We start from the raw sequence: 16754 nt of genomic DNA, 5'->3' as shown, positions 1-16754 counted from the left end.
TAAAACGACGTTCTCGGCATCGTACGGTCCGTTCCGAATGCAAGCCACGATTTATTAAGCCCTTGCACGCGTGGCGTTACCGAAATTAAACAGTAATTGAACAGTGATTCGTGGTGTCATTTCGTGCAAAACACTCCGCAAGGTGGGACCCCCTTCGGCGTAGGTATATAGATATCGATCACGTTGAAAGGACGTGTGGCGAGGCAGCCTGTAATTTTCGCACCCCCATAAGAAGCCGTAACCCTCCGGCCACCGAAATTACGTCCGTTTGTGCGCGATTCTGCGCGCCAATCAGACGCGGCCTCATTGCAAGTACGAGAGCGATCGCGATAACGAGTAGTCAAGTCGATCGGTCTTTCCTCCTGTATGGGGGCGAATTTCGAAACCAGATACTCCCTTGAGTCTCGTTGGCTTTCTTTCATGACGCTTTCACAAGAATTCTATCAAACAGTTACATCCGATTATAGGCAGTGCGTATTTTCACCTATCAATAGTATTCTTTATAAGCATCGAGTACAATATCGATCGTGGAAACTTTTATAGAAATTAATTTTCAATTTAGTTTATCAAATGGTGTTCGAAAGACGAAGAGATAACAAGGAAGATAATTTTTATAAAACTACGGAATTTCCGTTTTTCATATCCAGAAGGGATACATTTATACGGTGACCATTTTGATAAGAGAAATATCAGGGCCGGATACTGAATCGGTCGTAGGAGCTCGCAATTATATTGCCGCATGCGTGAATCGCGTGCACAATTACGCAAACAAGCGGAACGGAGGTCTGCCGGAGACATTTCGATTAACTTCACCGCGGGAGCGTTCCGGTTTTTCTTTCTCTGGGTTGTCAGCGTTGGAAAAGTTGGACGAAATAACACAACGAATCGGAGGGTGTAGGATTGACAATTATTGTGATCCTTTTCAATACGCGAACATTACGGAGAATGGTGCTGAAACGCCGGTGTGTATTAAAGTCGTCGTGATTTTCGAGTAAGTAAGTATCGTCCTAAGAAATGAATACCATGGAAAAAGTCTCGGAAATTTCTCATTTAGCCGCGAAGAGGAGACGAAGAAATGCTTCCAGCGTTTTCCACTCTTCAAACAAGATGTTTCCCTTTTCTCTTGTGTCTCTTTGTCTCCGTTCGAAATGAGAAAGCCTCTCAATACCAAAAATCAAGTAGCGTCTCGTCAAAGAAAACGCAGCAGCGTTTCCTTTACATTTTCATGATGGAGCAACTTCGTGTCGGACGTTATAGCGAATTGGAAAAGGAAACTCGTGTATGTTTACGCAAACCATCGTCCCGATGAAACGCGTATTTCTACGTCGGCGTTGTCTGCATAAGATTCACTGAGCATAACTAATTAATTTGTTCAGACCGCATTGGCCTAACCAAACTCATCCATTTAATCAAGTAATATTTCAACGTGCGAAACCTGACAGACGGCGCATTGTCAAATCGTTCAGTGGACACGATAATTTCATTTGATAGCGGAAGCAGACCCTTCCGGCCTTCTCTTTCTTTCGACGTTAACGGTTCGTTACGGTTCGAACGACATCAAAATTTTATCGCAGTGTTTCATCTACGAGAGAATGAACGAGTGTTTCAAGAATGTTCACGGACATTTCCATAATTTCCTCTCGAACGGAGTCGTTTATTTTGAATTGTCGAATAAATTTCAGTGGAGTAAATTGGAATAAATTTCAATTTACTTGACAACGAACACGCTCGTCGTGCACATCAAGCGCCATAAAATGCCCCTAATCGATATGAAAACTGGCCGGCGCGGCGCTCTTCTTCGTGTTGTTTTGCGGCACGCATCGGCGTGCGCGCACACGAGCGCGCGAGAAACAAAAAAGTGTGCGGGACAAAGGGTGCAGAGAGAGAAGCTACAAAGAAATTAGGAAAGAAATAGGGGGTCGGAGTGGTCGCGGAACAGGCAGGAACAGAGCAAGGGACGAAGAAACTCGATGGAGACGCGCGCGCTATATCGAGAAGCGGAAGGAAATTCACGCGGCAACGAGTCCGACAGAGAGGCGGCGAGAGTGATGACGGAGAGCTGGAGGGATCGCGGCGTAGGACGAGGGAGGAGGTACAGGGGTGAAGGTAGAGTGAAAGAAGAGGTAGAGAAAAGACGAAGAAAGCCGGTACTCCCACACAAAAATATCACCGTTAACGATTACTAACCCCTCTTTTCGTCCCGCGCGCTCGTTATATTGTGTCCCCGCCGCGCGCGCAAATTTAGAAACAAAAGACGGGTGGAAGGCGCGGCCTGATTGGCCGACCGGTCCGCGACTCGTCTCTCTGATTGGCCCGCGGGACCGCACCCATCCTGCAATGGCCGCTTTGTCGTTTCACGGCGCCGTTACTCTCTTCCTCTCTCTCTCTCTCTCTCTCACCCTTTCCCCCCCTCTCTTTCTCCTCTCTTTCTGTATACGCGCCTGTACGCTTCAGCCACGAAGCTTCAACAACCCCGTGAATCGCGACTCGACTGTACCTACCTATCTACCCCTTTCCCTTGCATCTCTTTTTACTCTCCTTTTCCTCTTTCTCGCGATCTTTCTCCTCATTTTACCTAACCGCCACGTCTTCGTCGCACGTGCCCTCAACGTTTCTTTTCTACCTTTGGTGTTGTCTGTTCTAGAGATTCCTTTGCCACCCTTGTTACATGGACCACTGTTATCCCTCTAACCTTCGTCACCCTGGTTTCTCCAGTTACATACCTACCTATACAAAAATATATTTAGTAGCGTGTATGTACCTACGTGCTGCGGACATTTATGCACAGACACCCATGGACGTTATCGTGCGTGTACACCCACGTGCCATGCTAGGTGCCTTTCTACAACGCTAGCACAAGCTCGAGATTGGAATTCTTCTTTTCTTCGTTCTCCGTTTCGACATCTTTCATGGCCCGTCTAAATTCGCAGGCATGGTTCGCACGTATGTTGTTCGTGAAAGGATACAGTGACGCGAAGGATTAAGGAGAACGAGGCAGAGAAGAAGCAAGGATGGAGGGGTAAATCACGATGCGAGGATGAGGGACGAGGAACAGGGAGAGAAAGGGAAGTTTGTCCCGGGTCCGCCATGCGGAAACCTATCTCAGCCTGGTACTTCACGAGTCCGCGGTAACTAACCGTCAGCCCGGGAAAATTCTCCCTTTTATAGTCGCGCCTTTTGGACTTGCCATTCTCCACCCCCGACAACCAGCCGCCACTGCAACCCTTACCACTTTCATTTGCGACTGTTCTTTCGCCGCTTTATGCATGCTGTCGATAATTCCGCGCGATATCACCACGGCATCGAGTGAGATGCCATTTGTGATCGGTTAAAGAAGAAGTTGCGGCTCGTTGCGAAGATGATTTACAAATTGTTACGGTATTCTATGAGCTGTTATCGTAGAACAAGGTTCTCTGATTTATATAAGATTGCAGGAACAATAGGGTTGTTTGATTTATAATCTAGCAGATAGGGGATGAAAAACTTAACGTTTTCGTTAAAGAAATTTATGATTACCTTTAGACAATAATATTTCTATATGAAAGAAATTTTTCCGGTCAATTAGCTTATTAAAGTATTACAAACAGATAATACCTTTGTTACATCATTATGTTGATAACGTATGAATTTACGAAATTAATTGCATGGTAATTTATACAAATGTAACTAACACCGGGCACTAATTGATAATGATTCTCTTTGATGAACGAATACGCGTTAAATTTGTTTACAAAGTCGTCCTCGTTGTCGCTGTGAGCCGAAATTTTCAACGATAAAACGACACAGTAATTACACGAAAACGTATTGGAGCTTTATATTTCCACTGATTATATCATATAATCGTCACGAATAGCACGTTAAATTTTCCAAGAGAGTGTTACGTTGTTAATTTTCGTTAATGAACAAAATTATCGTTAAAGCAGATTGTGGTTTTAATAGCGAATTATAGTCGAAATTTTGCGCAGTGTAATATTTACGAACTATTCGAGAACGAATGCTCGACGTGACGAAAAGTGTACCTAGGGATTTCACTGTACACGTCTTTATAAATTTTACGTTAGCTGTAATTGAAGTGAATTGCATTGTATGTTAATTTAATAGGAAAATTATGAAAACGACGCGCGCTAGAAGCATTGTTTCCTCGTTGAAAGCAACCACTTTCGATTATTTATACGTTCTAATTCACGTAATTCACGACTGAGAATGGTCCCCTTTTTATCGCGTTTACAATCCGATTTTCCTTTCTTGCTCGTTCTGTTGCGTTTTCTTGTTTTCGCACAAATTAATTTAATTAATCCTCGAAACATTATAATCGCGTAACTTTTGGAGCATAATATCTTAATATCTTCGTTACAAATATCAAGTGTTTAAACAATGAAATACTTAGCTAAATTACGTACGGTCTTCGAGTCCTTAACATGGACAAAAAGTTAGTGATTGCGAAGAAAAGTAGTAGCCTTTGATCAATTCGGGTTTACGAGAATCTACGCAAAGAAACCCGATACCCCTGAGTCGCGAATTTCACAAGGAAATGGTAGTATCGAAGCCGTCCGATTCGTGGGTCAGAAGGTCGGATTTCATAGGTCTTTTGATTTTCGCTCACCTGTATCCTGTCTTCGGGCAAATCGGTTCGAAGGCTGAGCATCTCGCGAGCATACACGTCAGGATAATGGGCTTCCTTGAAGGCTGCCTCCAGCTCCTCCAGCTGCTGTGACGTGAAGATCGTCCTGGAGCAACAACCGTATGAACCTAGTTATATGCCATTACAGCTTTTCCCTTAAAGCTAGCCTACACTCGAAAGAAAAAAGCCACGCAGAAAATGAAATACTGATTTCGTAAGTGAAAATAGATCTAGAAAAAGTTGATCGTTTGAATAATATTGAAAAACAATTTCATCGGCTGATGCAGCCGAAGCAAGATTAAATTCTATACATTTTGGCGAAACAAATTTCGAACAAATCAGTCAGCGTAAATCTATCTTTAATCTGCCCCTACAGAATTTAAAACAGATTTCATAAATTTTACAATAAAACATTCGAGCCGTGAGAAATTTTAATTTGTCTACGTTCAATTTACGAATATAATAATTCTTCATTCACCTGTTCGACCAGTTTCCAACATCAATTTTTAATCTTTTCTGTCGATAATACGCAAATACATATCTTATGTGATGTAACGTTTCAATGGAATCGATTTCTAGCGACAAATATATCTTTTAACGATCAATTTAAGTCTGAATTCGTTCATCGTGGTATACAATTATTGCGGAACGGTGATTGCATTCGGGTTGTCTGTCACTTCAAAATAGCTGAAAACTCATTATCGGGGGTGGGACTCGTCGATTACACGATGAAAAGTCTAAAATGATATATTCGTTTGGAATAAATTTATCATTATCGCCGAATGAAAATCACTGAAACGCGATCGATTGTCTCGCAGACCCGCGGATAACCAAGCGAAAATGCGGAAGAATAGCTCTCAGCGTTGCGTCGAAAATTTTGCCAGTGGTTATTAATTATTCACACGTATTTCTATCACGCTGATTTCACGTTGCGTTCCAATCAAAATTTTTGCAGAGTGCGCCGGACAAAATTAATGGCGACAATAAAGTTACGAAAAATGGCGAAAAATTCGATGCAACACAAATGATAACTAAAAAATGTTCTCGATCAAAATTCGGGTGAGACACTCACCTATGACGGCGTTTCTTCTTCTTCTTTTTACTGAAACCAGAGAGACCGTCGACCGTGAAATCTTTACCAGATTCTATATTGTGTCCGACACCTGTAACAAGATCATTAAATTTATTAAATTTCAACAAAATAAACGGATAATAGGTATATACTAACTTTTCAAAGCTAACGATGTTGTAGTTAAGCGAACGTAGATTAAATAACCGTGCATAATTTATGGAATTTATAGCTGTATCTCCTTCCTTCAAAAAATCATCATTAACGCAGTCCAATAATCCATCGGATCTGAATTCTAGCCGTGCGCGTACATCGAGGATCAAATTACCCATTATACCCGATTTGCCAATAAATCGAGACCACGTGTATTCATGCAAATTGTATCGAATACCGGTTCTATTTGTCCACGCAATCCCTTCTTTGACTTTCCTTCGTTAACGATTAATCGTGATCAATGATAATACAATGAAAAACGTTTACTCTTTAACCTAGCTTTCGAGGACGAGCCAGAAGAATCGAATAGAAAAGAATGTCTCTTTCGGCAATTCAAAAAAGTTGTCAGAGGCATCAGCATAGATGGAAACAAGGAAGATGAGAGCAACCTAAATTCACGTAACATTTTTATCCGTTTTCATGTTCCAATTTTACCCTTTGAAGCATCGACACGCAACTAAGAAGCACGTAATGCGATTCTATTTTTCCATTTATCGTTCATCCCTTTGTCCAGCACTCGCAGAGCGTCGCATTTAAAGCATTATCCACTCGATCCGAACAAAAAAGAAACGCAATTAACGGGGACGAGGTATACATGCGTGTTTCGATCGGAAAAACTCGTGGAGATCGGAACGTAATTTCCATGCGCGATATCGACTGTCGCAGCACGGACTTGACACTCGATATTCCGGCAAAATACCTGCTAAATTTATTACCGATAACAGAATTTCGAACAGTTCGATGGAACAACCTCTGGCGGGGCGGAAAAAATTGACGTTGAAAAAAAAAAATATAGGAGTGTCGGGGGAAAAAATATCGGGAAAGCCTGTTGTCCAGCTGGTCGTAGTACCGGGATTTTCATCTCAAAAATCCAGGTTCTCCAATTAGGGAGGGTGCCGCTAACGGCGCGTGCGTGTGCATGTCAACGATATAAAGAAAGGAAAAAAACATTCCTCCGACCTTTTCTTTTTCCTTTTTTGTTTAAATATATACTGCTCGTGACTCGACAGCTCGTGTATGCTTTCCAAGGTAAATGGCAATTTTCTACGTACAAGAGAGGCAGGAAATTAGAAAGGTTCGTCGAGATGGCAAACGGATAGGACCCATGGCCCGAAAATAATTATCAATTATAAATTAATTTCGAATTAATGAGCGAAAACCGGCTTCGTGGCGCGCGCGCCGCTCCACAATGAATCCCTCTCCCCGGGGCTAACTCGTTACTACAGTTGTTGCTGCTGCTGCCAGCCGTTGGTGACGCTACTACCGGCAGCTAATTAACTATTAATTAAGAACTTAATTCCAATTATATGTGTTCTTCGACTAATTGGATCCACGAAACACATTGCTAACGTCACATGGTTACGTGGATACGATTACTTCGGCTATCTTCATATTTCTTCCTACGGAATTATTTCCATCGAAGTTTTCATAGTTCACATTAGTGGCAAAGCATCCGCAATATCGTGTGCGATGGTCTTATCGCAAGAGAAATAATAAGAATCGCGTGAAAGAACAATGAAAGGATGACACGATCTTAAACGTGTACGAGCGTGAGTTCTAAAAAACGTTGCTTTGAGATCGTACGCGGAAATTTGTAACTCGTGTTTTATCTCGTTGTGTCGCTAGCGAATGGGTAGGTAAGCGAGTGCTCTTTGATATCGCTTCGAAAAGTCATCTCTTTTTTTACTTTGCGTCGATATTTCATTGCTGACTCAATCTAGCCTGAAAATGTATGGTTGAAGTTAACACTGAGAATTGCGTTGGATAAGTTGTTACGGATGTCGTGAAACTAAAGTTCTTTAGTTTTGTGAAAAAGAAAGCATAACCAAAGCTAGTTTTCCAAATGTGTTAGCACCGAGAAAGCCACGAAAGCTTGGAAAAGAGAAGGCGAGAGAGGAATTTCGACGAAGTTTGAGTAAAACAGTTTCATGAACGCGACCGACATAGAACACATGGTATGCGAAAATAGCGAAGGCGGCTTTTAAAATGTATTGTTAATCCTTCCTTTCTGTGCTCGCGTCTGTATTCTGCTCTCTTGCTTTCGTCCGCGTTGCACTTCGTCGCTTTTTCAAAACGCTTCTCTAAAGTCAAACGAATAGCTTTATAATCATTGACGAAGTTCGCTTAAAAGAAAAAAAAAAAAAAAAAAAAGAAAAAAGAAAGAGAACGTCAGGAATGAAAAGCGTATCGTTTTTTACTCTAAACTGTATTGTGCGACGTTTACAACGTCGTTCCTTCCAATAGATTTTTATTTCACTTGGTTAGGAACCACCTAATTATCCGAGAAAATTATATTAATTCGATATACCTTGTTAGGACTTTCGAGTTTTCAACTATTCTTCGGTTTGTAGTTACTTAACGAAAACTATCGCCGATGTTACTCTCATCTCGGCACGGTCGATAAGAAGGAAAGTATTCCTGCTGTGTCGTCACGAAGACGAAGAACTTAATGAGGAAGCGTCGGGCGCATTCAGTGGATTGAAGCAAATTTCTTGCATGCCGGCTTAATTTTATCCAACATTTCTTCCTTGCCCATACACGCGCCTCTCTATACCATCCAGCAGCGTCTTTTCTGAGTCGAGCGTCAAATAAATTTTGCTCTATTTATTCTATCAATCTTGTAAAAAGACTTGGACGCGTGGCATAACTACCAGCTTCGGGCAGAATCACTTTCATTAAAGCGAAAGGATAATTAAAATAACACGGTAAGCGTAACAACCGAAGAGTGATCACTATTTCGTTGGTCGAGTTTGAAGAAAGAACGTAAAAAATATTTTTCCTATCTTTACAGACACTGATTGCAATATTTTCCGCGAACAACGCGAATGAGTTTGCATGCACGCATATGCAAAAAATGAAGGAGTCGAATGGAAAATAAATATTTGAGGCCCGACTGCGCACAGCTTAAGACACCGAGCGTGGAGCTCGCGCGATGCATTGTTTCACAAGATTGTAGAGAGGCCTCTTTACGCCACCCCGGCACCGCGTTGCTTCCTGCTGCCGGCTTTTTAAGTATGCTTATTTACCGCAAGCCGTCGAACCAATCGCTTTGCACGTCGGAGGACGTAGACGCAAGTGGATGCTAATAACCTGAAGAAAATGGTGTTGCTATATGTACTGCATCGCAAGTAATGGAAAATATCATAGGTAAGATTGCCGTGTATCTTTTCATATTATTCTTACGATAAATTGCAATTATTATTTTGTACGGACTAGTTAACGCAAATAAAATAGCATCGAGGGTTTGAAGTTTATTCGTATTTTCTTTCCAAGCATATCCTACGAGAATAAGCGAGAAAACGAACAAATCCAGACAAAATTCTTTCTCTTTGTACGAAGAAGTCGAACGATATTTTAGATCTGCTGCTCGAGACGCAGAACTGCATCTCCTAACTAGATCGTCTCGTACAATCGTGGAAAAGAAATAGCGAATGGCGACGTATTCTCGTATTCTCGCGTGAGAATGATCGATATTAAACACGGCAGGAAGCGTCAGGATGGCTAAGTAGGAGGCTGTAACCAAATCGATTAATCAAATCCAGTTAGCTATTACGGGACCAGCGGGACACGTTTGCCCTCTACCCTGATATATTCCCGGCTTCCCAGCGACCGATGCTTCTCTCTCCTCTAATTTGTCCTGGATCTAATCCGTTCGTAGTGCCCTCGAATATCGTGGGATGTCGCGACCTCCCTCGGGAACTACGCTAGGGAGACACCGTGTTTGCGCATACAGCCACTTCAGAAGCAATTGTTTTTAATCTTCTCGATGAGAGAACTCGCAAGATTACGCTTGCTCCTATACGTCGTCGTTCCAACAAATTGACCGTCACTCTGAAACGTTTTATTGGATTTAATATGACATCGGACAAGGTCGATCGAACGACTGAATTTGAATGTGAGTTTTGCAGAAAACAGATAGCGTCTGTAGACTAAGTTCTCTCGCGATTATTAATAACTGAATATTTTGGGTCGCGAGTTTCAGGATGTCGAGCATTCCTTTGAAATTTGCAACTCAAAGTCTTTTTCCAAACTTTCCTCATTTTCTGTAGTAAAGTATATCAATTTCAAAGTTACAGTCTGCGACGAAAGCATACATCAAACAGGCCGCGACTTGGAGAGTCAGCAGCCAGAAACTTCAACCCCCTTCTTTCGTTCCTCCCAACGTCCTGCGCGCGATTACGAACAGCGGAACACAATCATCCAGGAAAGTATCTTCCTCAACTGCTGTCAGGAGCGCCGATAAAAGGAAGAAATCCAGCAACTTCAGAGAAAACTTTGCGGTCTACTCGGCCAGGAGCACAGACTTTGTGCACACAGAGGCAGCCGGAGAGGCAGCTCTCGAAACACCCTCTCGCGTGAAAACAGTGGTAGTTTCCTGGCTAAATATATTCACGCCATGCGTACGTACACGCTGAGACCAGGCAGTGTTATTTCGCGCACTCACACAACCAACTCTTGGCGATTACACGAAGATTCCATCGCACATCCCCACGCGTTTATGGTGGTTGACGCGAATATACATGTGCGTGTGTTCCGAGTAGCTGAGAAAATGTGCGTGTGTATGCATTGGCTCGTGGAGCATCGCGGAGAGGGTGGCGAGAGACGGTGGCGATACTTGGTGGTGGTGGTGGTTGCGAGTTCCTAAGCGAGGGTGTGCGCGGCGCTGTCGGGTTTCAGGGTGGTTGCAGGGTGGTTGCCATCGGTGTGTGTCGGTGGCAAGCCGGTTACCAGGCAACCGGCAATAAAGGAGCGTGGATAGCCAATGGCGGCCCTCAATACACCCCTTCGTCTAACACGGCTTGTTTTCCGTGCTTAAGAGCGAGACAGAAGGAGCTTTTGCTTTAGTAGCTGTTAAGACCTTAAACCCGTGGCCTTGCTTGGCTGGCTTGCGCCAGACTGCTCGTATCTAATAGAACCTCTTAGAAACCGACGGCCTGTGTTTCTTCGATAATTGATATTCTAATCCTGCCTGATGCTGCCTCTTATCGTCACTGATCGAACCCCATGAAATTGCGTTTAACGTTTCATAGACGTGCAACGGCGTCCATTCATCGATATACTTTTCTTTCGTTTCCGTTAAATGGACGGTACGAGGCGATACCCTTTTTCTTTGGTTACAGTAGGTAACGATATCAGTGTTCCAATGATTTTTCTATTCCTCCATAATATTTTCTTGAAGAAAGTTACTCATCTCATCGTTATCAGACTAAGAAGCAGAAAATACCAATGCATTTTTGTACAAATTCTCGCACGCGTTCAATCCCATAATTTTCTCCATCTACTTTGTTTTACGTTTTCAATAGGGTCAACATCTGCCCTTTGGACTCGCCATTCGTTGAAATTGCATCCAACTGGACACCGGACAGAAGACTCGATCCGGTGAAAACCGGTCGAGAGAAAGGGAGGCTGCCGAACGACCAGTTTACATCGAGCAAATGGAAACGCGCGAAGTGTTACGAGACGGAGGGTGGGTCAGAAACGTCGTCACGTTGTTACACAGTGGCCCGTGTGTACGCTATCCCATGGGGGGAGCGAAGGTAGCACGTAGCACACCCCTGGGACGTCTTCAGTCGTCACTTGTCCGTATTAAACCAGGGTACTAATCCCGAAATTTAATTTGAAAATCTTTTCATAGCATCGTCGTTCATCCCTTCTTCTTGTCCATCTTTCTCCAGCTCTCCCTTCCGCGTATTCGCTATGCACCGCGAAGTCGTTTCAAACCCAGAGAATTACCCGGTCTTTTGTGCGTCGTAATTGAAAATTCGTTTCCGCCCCTTTTCGCGGCTCGGAGAACGGATAAATGCCCTTTCGTGGATTCATCGAGAGAAATTACCTCGTCGCCGTGTGAATGAGACGACCCGTCGTCTTCTTGTCGTCTTCTTCTTGGTCCCGTTTCGCGAGACGCCCGATTTCCTCGTTTCGGCCTGGCTGCCATTTTATAAACGAAACTACGTAAATACGAGACGAGCTAGTGAAAGCAGCCGGATGATTAACGAAACAAATGCTAGTTTCCTCGCCGTTCTCGTGCTGGTATCGCAAACATTGTCAGGAAAAATTGAACCTGTCCCGTGACAATGGATAATTAAAAACTCATGGAGTATCTCGTCATTGAACAACAGATTGTTATCAAAAAAGTAATTATGTACTGTTTTAAATATCATTAAAGAAATACTACTGATTAATAAATTCTCCTTTGAAAGTTTATTCGTAAGGTGCAATCATTTGTTAGTCATCCGTAATTTAGGATGTGAAATCGCATAGTAATCCCATCCTATATTACGAGTCAATTTGATACGTCACCCTTCACTTTGCTCTACCTATCATTCCCAGGAATGAGCGCGTGAAAGATAAAGATAATAAGGTCTATTCGTGCAATTATTACAAAATACGCAGTGGTAATTTTATCACTGCTAAATAACGAAAACGATTATAAATAATAATAAAATTAATGTGGAAATTTCAAAATGACTCCTTCATTGATTTCTCTATCGATAGTAAGATTTATTGCTATAAAAATAAAGAATCAACTAAGTAACGACAACTGAGGCCAACGGAATCCAAGGAAAGTCATCGCTTTTACATTTGTGGAACCTACACATACCCTCTCGGACACAGAGTGCGAAATACCGACGCAACATGAAAAATGCATCAGATAGAGAATTATTTATCGAGCGCGTGAAACATGTAACGTAGTCGTTTACATAGCCGAAAGGGCGAATGGAGCGTATCCGAGTGCAGTCGATGCTGGGATACATCCCTCGGGATGTTTCGGTAGATTAGGGACCCTCAACGCTAGGTAGTTTTGCTGCACCATGTAACACGCTGTAAAACACTTGTAACAGACCGACAGTAGCTTAGGGTAAGCTGCTAATGCTTTCACGATGTTTTCGGGGTCGAATTAATTTGACCAGTTCGATCGCGTGTCCTCTAGAGACTTCAACTCGATTCGCCTCGTGCGTTTTGTCTTTCTTTGCATTTTTTTAATCTTCCTTTATTTTTTCAACGCGCTTGAATTAGAATTCCGTAATTGAAAGAAAAAATGGTTGTCCGAGAAGCATTGGTAACAGATTCAAATTGCAGGGTTGCATAGTCGAGAAAGATGGGCGCTGTAATTATTTTAGATACAGCGTTCGAGACCGACAATGGTAACGAAGACGTATAATTAACGTTCAGGAGGTGACACGGAGGGAGATGAGTTTTCTTTTAAGCAGCAGGAATTACGTTGTTTCTCGAGCCACCGATTCGCGCATCCAGCGTGCATAATACAGCAGTAATTAAGTTCTCGGGTAAAACTAGTTCCCGACAGGTTATTTCATGAAAACTCGACGGTTTAATCACGGTTACTGCGAAACGCGTTTCATCGATCCCGGACCTCACAATCAGGAGACCGTGGCCCCCTTGAATGGCGATAATTAATGAATAGGACGCGGCCGAAGAAAAAAAAAACGAGAAAAAAATAGAATAACGAATTCGTGGGCGTACTTCTTGGAAGCGCTTCTCGACTCTTTTACTCTCGCCTACCCCACGCGGTTCCTCCGTTTCTTTTTCTTCCAAGGGCTTCACACCTCGTGGTCAGAAACGTGTTTTCACGAGCGTCTCGTACTATTCTCCGTAGCCCGCGGTGGCCATGCTCGAAATTCGACCCTCTACGAATGGTGTGAATATTATGATGGCCACGCATTCAGGTGCCAGCTAGAGACAATGGGTAAAGTGTTGATTGCCCGAAAACAACACGTTTTTTTACCTACACGAACGTACTTTGTTCTACGTTGTTCGTGAGCAACTAGTCTTCCGTCGTAGAATGTTCAAGGTCTTCTTGCTCGTCCAGCGAACAGAAAGTGGTCTTTTCTATCGATTCCACAAAACTACCTTCTTGTTCGTAATTAAATCGAACCGAGCGAATAGTCTTAAAACGGAAAATGAAACTAGCAAGCTGGATGTGAAGGTTGGAGTAGAGAGTGCGTGGTCCATTCACGCGTCCAATTAATACTGAAATTGCTGCTATCAAGCAGCGCATTAGGCACTTTCGTGTGATTAACGCGAGTGTTTCGCGCAGAGCTTTCAAAGTCGCGGGCAGAAAAGCCTCGAATCCGGTGAAAGGAAAGTAGTAGCGGGCGGCAAACAAGAGAGATGAGTCACGCAATTTCACCGAGGATGCTCTCGCGCTTGGCTCTCTCGCTGTCTACAGTCCGCCTTCACAAAATTACATTAAATACTTAACGCATACACGACCCTCTTCCGTCGTGTGCTCGGACGGTACACGAAACGCATAATTACGAGTCCTCGCAGGAAATTCAAGAGGGTTACAGAGAAGGTGTGCACGGATGTTACCGCCCCGACGCGGCAGGACGTGGTTTTTAGCGAATCGTCTCCCGGAAAACGAGGGAAGCTCTCGGGACGAACACCAACGAATTGAGAGGCCGGCGACGCCTTGGCAATTCCCGAAATAAATTCGCTTCTAGCACGTGTGCGATGCAACTTTGTGTCACAGCAACCCTTACGTAATATACGAGAACAGTAAAGAAGGAGCTTCGTAGAATAGATGAACAGAAACATTTGACTAGCGAGAGATACGACACACACGTTGCTAGTCGAAGGGTTAAAAGAGAGACAGGACGATTGGAGCAGGGAAACAGTAGAAGAGCGCGCACGTGAGAAAGAGGGAGGGAGGAGAGGAATAAAGAGGGAGGGTGGGTGCACCCCATGCTAGCTACCCCTTTCGACTGGGCAGTACCGGCATAAGTCAGGAATTCCTGGCACGCGGTATATTGCGCGGGGGTGGAGGCCCGGCGGTTATAAGCTATAGTCTCCGGCGTGGCATGGCATGCACAGCCATTTACTTCATTATGTCATTAAGCTTAATGGCCCTGGCCCTAACACGGTTCTAGACTATAGCCACTTCTACAGTTCGTCCCCATTAACTCCTCTCTCGTGCCCTCGCTAGCTAGTCCCCCACTGCCACCTCCTGTCCACCCACCATTGGTGTACTCTTGTCTGCTAGCATTCTCGTGAACCAGCCCCGGCTTACAATGAGCATCGACTTTACGCCGATGACCGGCTGAAATTGCCGCCGGCGTCGTGGAAAATTTCCCGAAGCTGGCCCAACCCAGACGTATGCGAACGTCGATACTATACTATGCCGTTGTTTCCGCGTTACTTTCACGAACAACGATGGCCAAGGAAAACAATGGACATTTTGGTAGACGCGCGAGAAGCTCTTGTCGCGTTGTGTCGCGCAGGTTCCAGCGAATAATGATAAATTCTTTCCTAGCACAGCACCAACAAACTATCCTCGAGTCGGGAAAAATGTGTACAAATTAATTCGACCCTCTCGAGCCGCGACTATTAGCGCGTTATAAAACCCCGAAACGCTCACGACGAAGCCACAAGCGGTAGCTTTTAATTAGAGAATCGCGAAAGAATCCCAGACACGATGGGACAAAACTCACTCGTTAACGGAGAACGCGCCAACTAAGTGGCCGGATCTGGTGAATAATTGTTCGCCTGAAAACTGCCTACAATCGCATCCATTCTAAAGGCAAGGGATCGAGATCGACGTCATGCGGAATACTCGTTCGCGACTCGCGCAGCCGCTCTAAATCTAGCCGCGCGTCCTACTAGGTTTCATTTCAGCTCGCGGGCGAGCACCCGCCGGTCCGGAAACAGTAGATTTTATGCTGATGATCGGGCGAAATTGTCGGCTACATTGCGTAAAATTTATGATATTCATAAGAGTCGCGCGATCATGTACGTGGCAGTGGCACGGAGCGAGCTTTCAGCCAACCCCTTCCAAATCCGTGCTCGATGGAGACGCGAGGGTCGCAAACTTGTTACAGCACTGCTTGGGGTTCTAATAATTGGAGAGCGCCAAGCCAACGTTCCACCACTCCTGGACAAAAATATTACTTATCGAGGCACGATGCGTGTTTCGCTACAACCATATCGATCAATTTTTGTTAGGCCCAGAAATTTTAAAATAATTGTTCCTCCCCGTTTTTAATTTACGTGCATGCGCATACATAATAATAAATGCATAACTATGGATTGTAATTAAATCAGTTTTAATAATTCGCATAATTTTCTGTTTAAAAACAGGTAAGAGAGAGGGAGAGAGGCAGAGAGAGAGAGAGAGAGAGAGGGTAAAGGAGGCTTTCGTTCGAATCAATTCAGTGACACGAATTAACAATGCCGTGCAAGCACCCTTTGAAAATAGAGCGACTAAACATCAGGAATTAAATGAAAAGCGGAGCTACAGCTTGAAATTGTTCCACGAGTGAATGATTTCATAATTATTCTCCGAGTGGCGGGCTATGCTCGATTCAATAATACCGGCAATGCGATACGCTCAATGGCGCAATTAATCGTCCCATGGCTACAGACTTCACAGATCTTCAATAGCGAGTCACATTTCACGTTTGTGTGTCGATCGTTGCCTGTAAATCGTCCAACTTCTTGTCATCCGACGATCAATCGTAATCGCATTAATAGACTAGCGACTTTGATTTTGAAAAGTTTCCGCAATGACTCCTGGGAATCCTCTTTTAATTGGATCACGAGCAACGAACAGTCAACGAAACACATGTAACGTCTCAGGGAAGTGTTGACTTGCGACTGTTTTCGAAGTAACCTAATATTTTTGCAGCCGAACTACATATTTTGTTCCTTGGCGCCAGACAAACTTACGTCCACACATGTCGAACTAAATTTAGTTCCTGAACTAAGAAGACTTCGCCCTATCTTCACAGTCACTGTAAAACTATCTTTTTCCGTTTACCATGTTTGCTTTATCAAGTGGTTGGAATATCGTTGTAGTCAATTTCGTTTATTACGAAGTAAACGTTCAACGCCTTA

General features: G+C 43.7%; 1 protein-coding gene across 2 annotated transcripts in view; it reads right to left on the bottom strand.

Moving 5' to 3' along the window:
• The window catches only part of LOC132906313 (visual system homeobox 2-like), a 50542-nt gene that overhangs the window by 14646 nt on the left and 19142 nt on the right, over positions 1 to 16754 (bottom strand). For both annotated transcript variants that reach the window (XM_060958364.1, XM_060958365.1), the window contains exons 3-4: positions 5694 to 5784; positions 4604 to 4727 (exon numbers count right to left, since the gene is read on the bottom strand). In XM_060958364.1, coding sequence (XP_060814347.1) covers positions 4604 to 4727; positions 5694 to 5784 — 215 coding nt within the window. The remainder of the gene's footprint in view (positions 1 to 4603; positions 4728 to 5693; positions 5785 to 16754) is intronic.

Source organism: Bombus pascuorum, chromosome 4 (assembly GCF_905332965.1).
Source record: "Bombus pascuorum chromosome 4, iyBomPasc1.1, whole genome shotgun sequence".
Lineage (NCBI taxonomy): Eukaryota > Metazoa > Arthropoda > Insecta > Hymenoptera > Apidae > Bombus > Bombus pascuorum.
The sequence above is the reverse complement of the archived record's forward strand: the minus strand, read 5'-3'. Positions and strand labels throughout refer to the sequence as shown.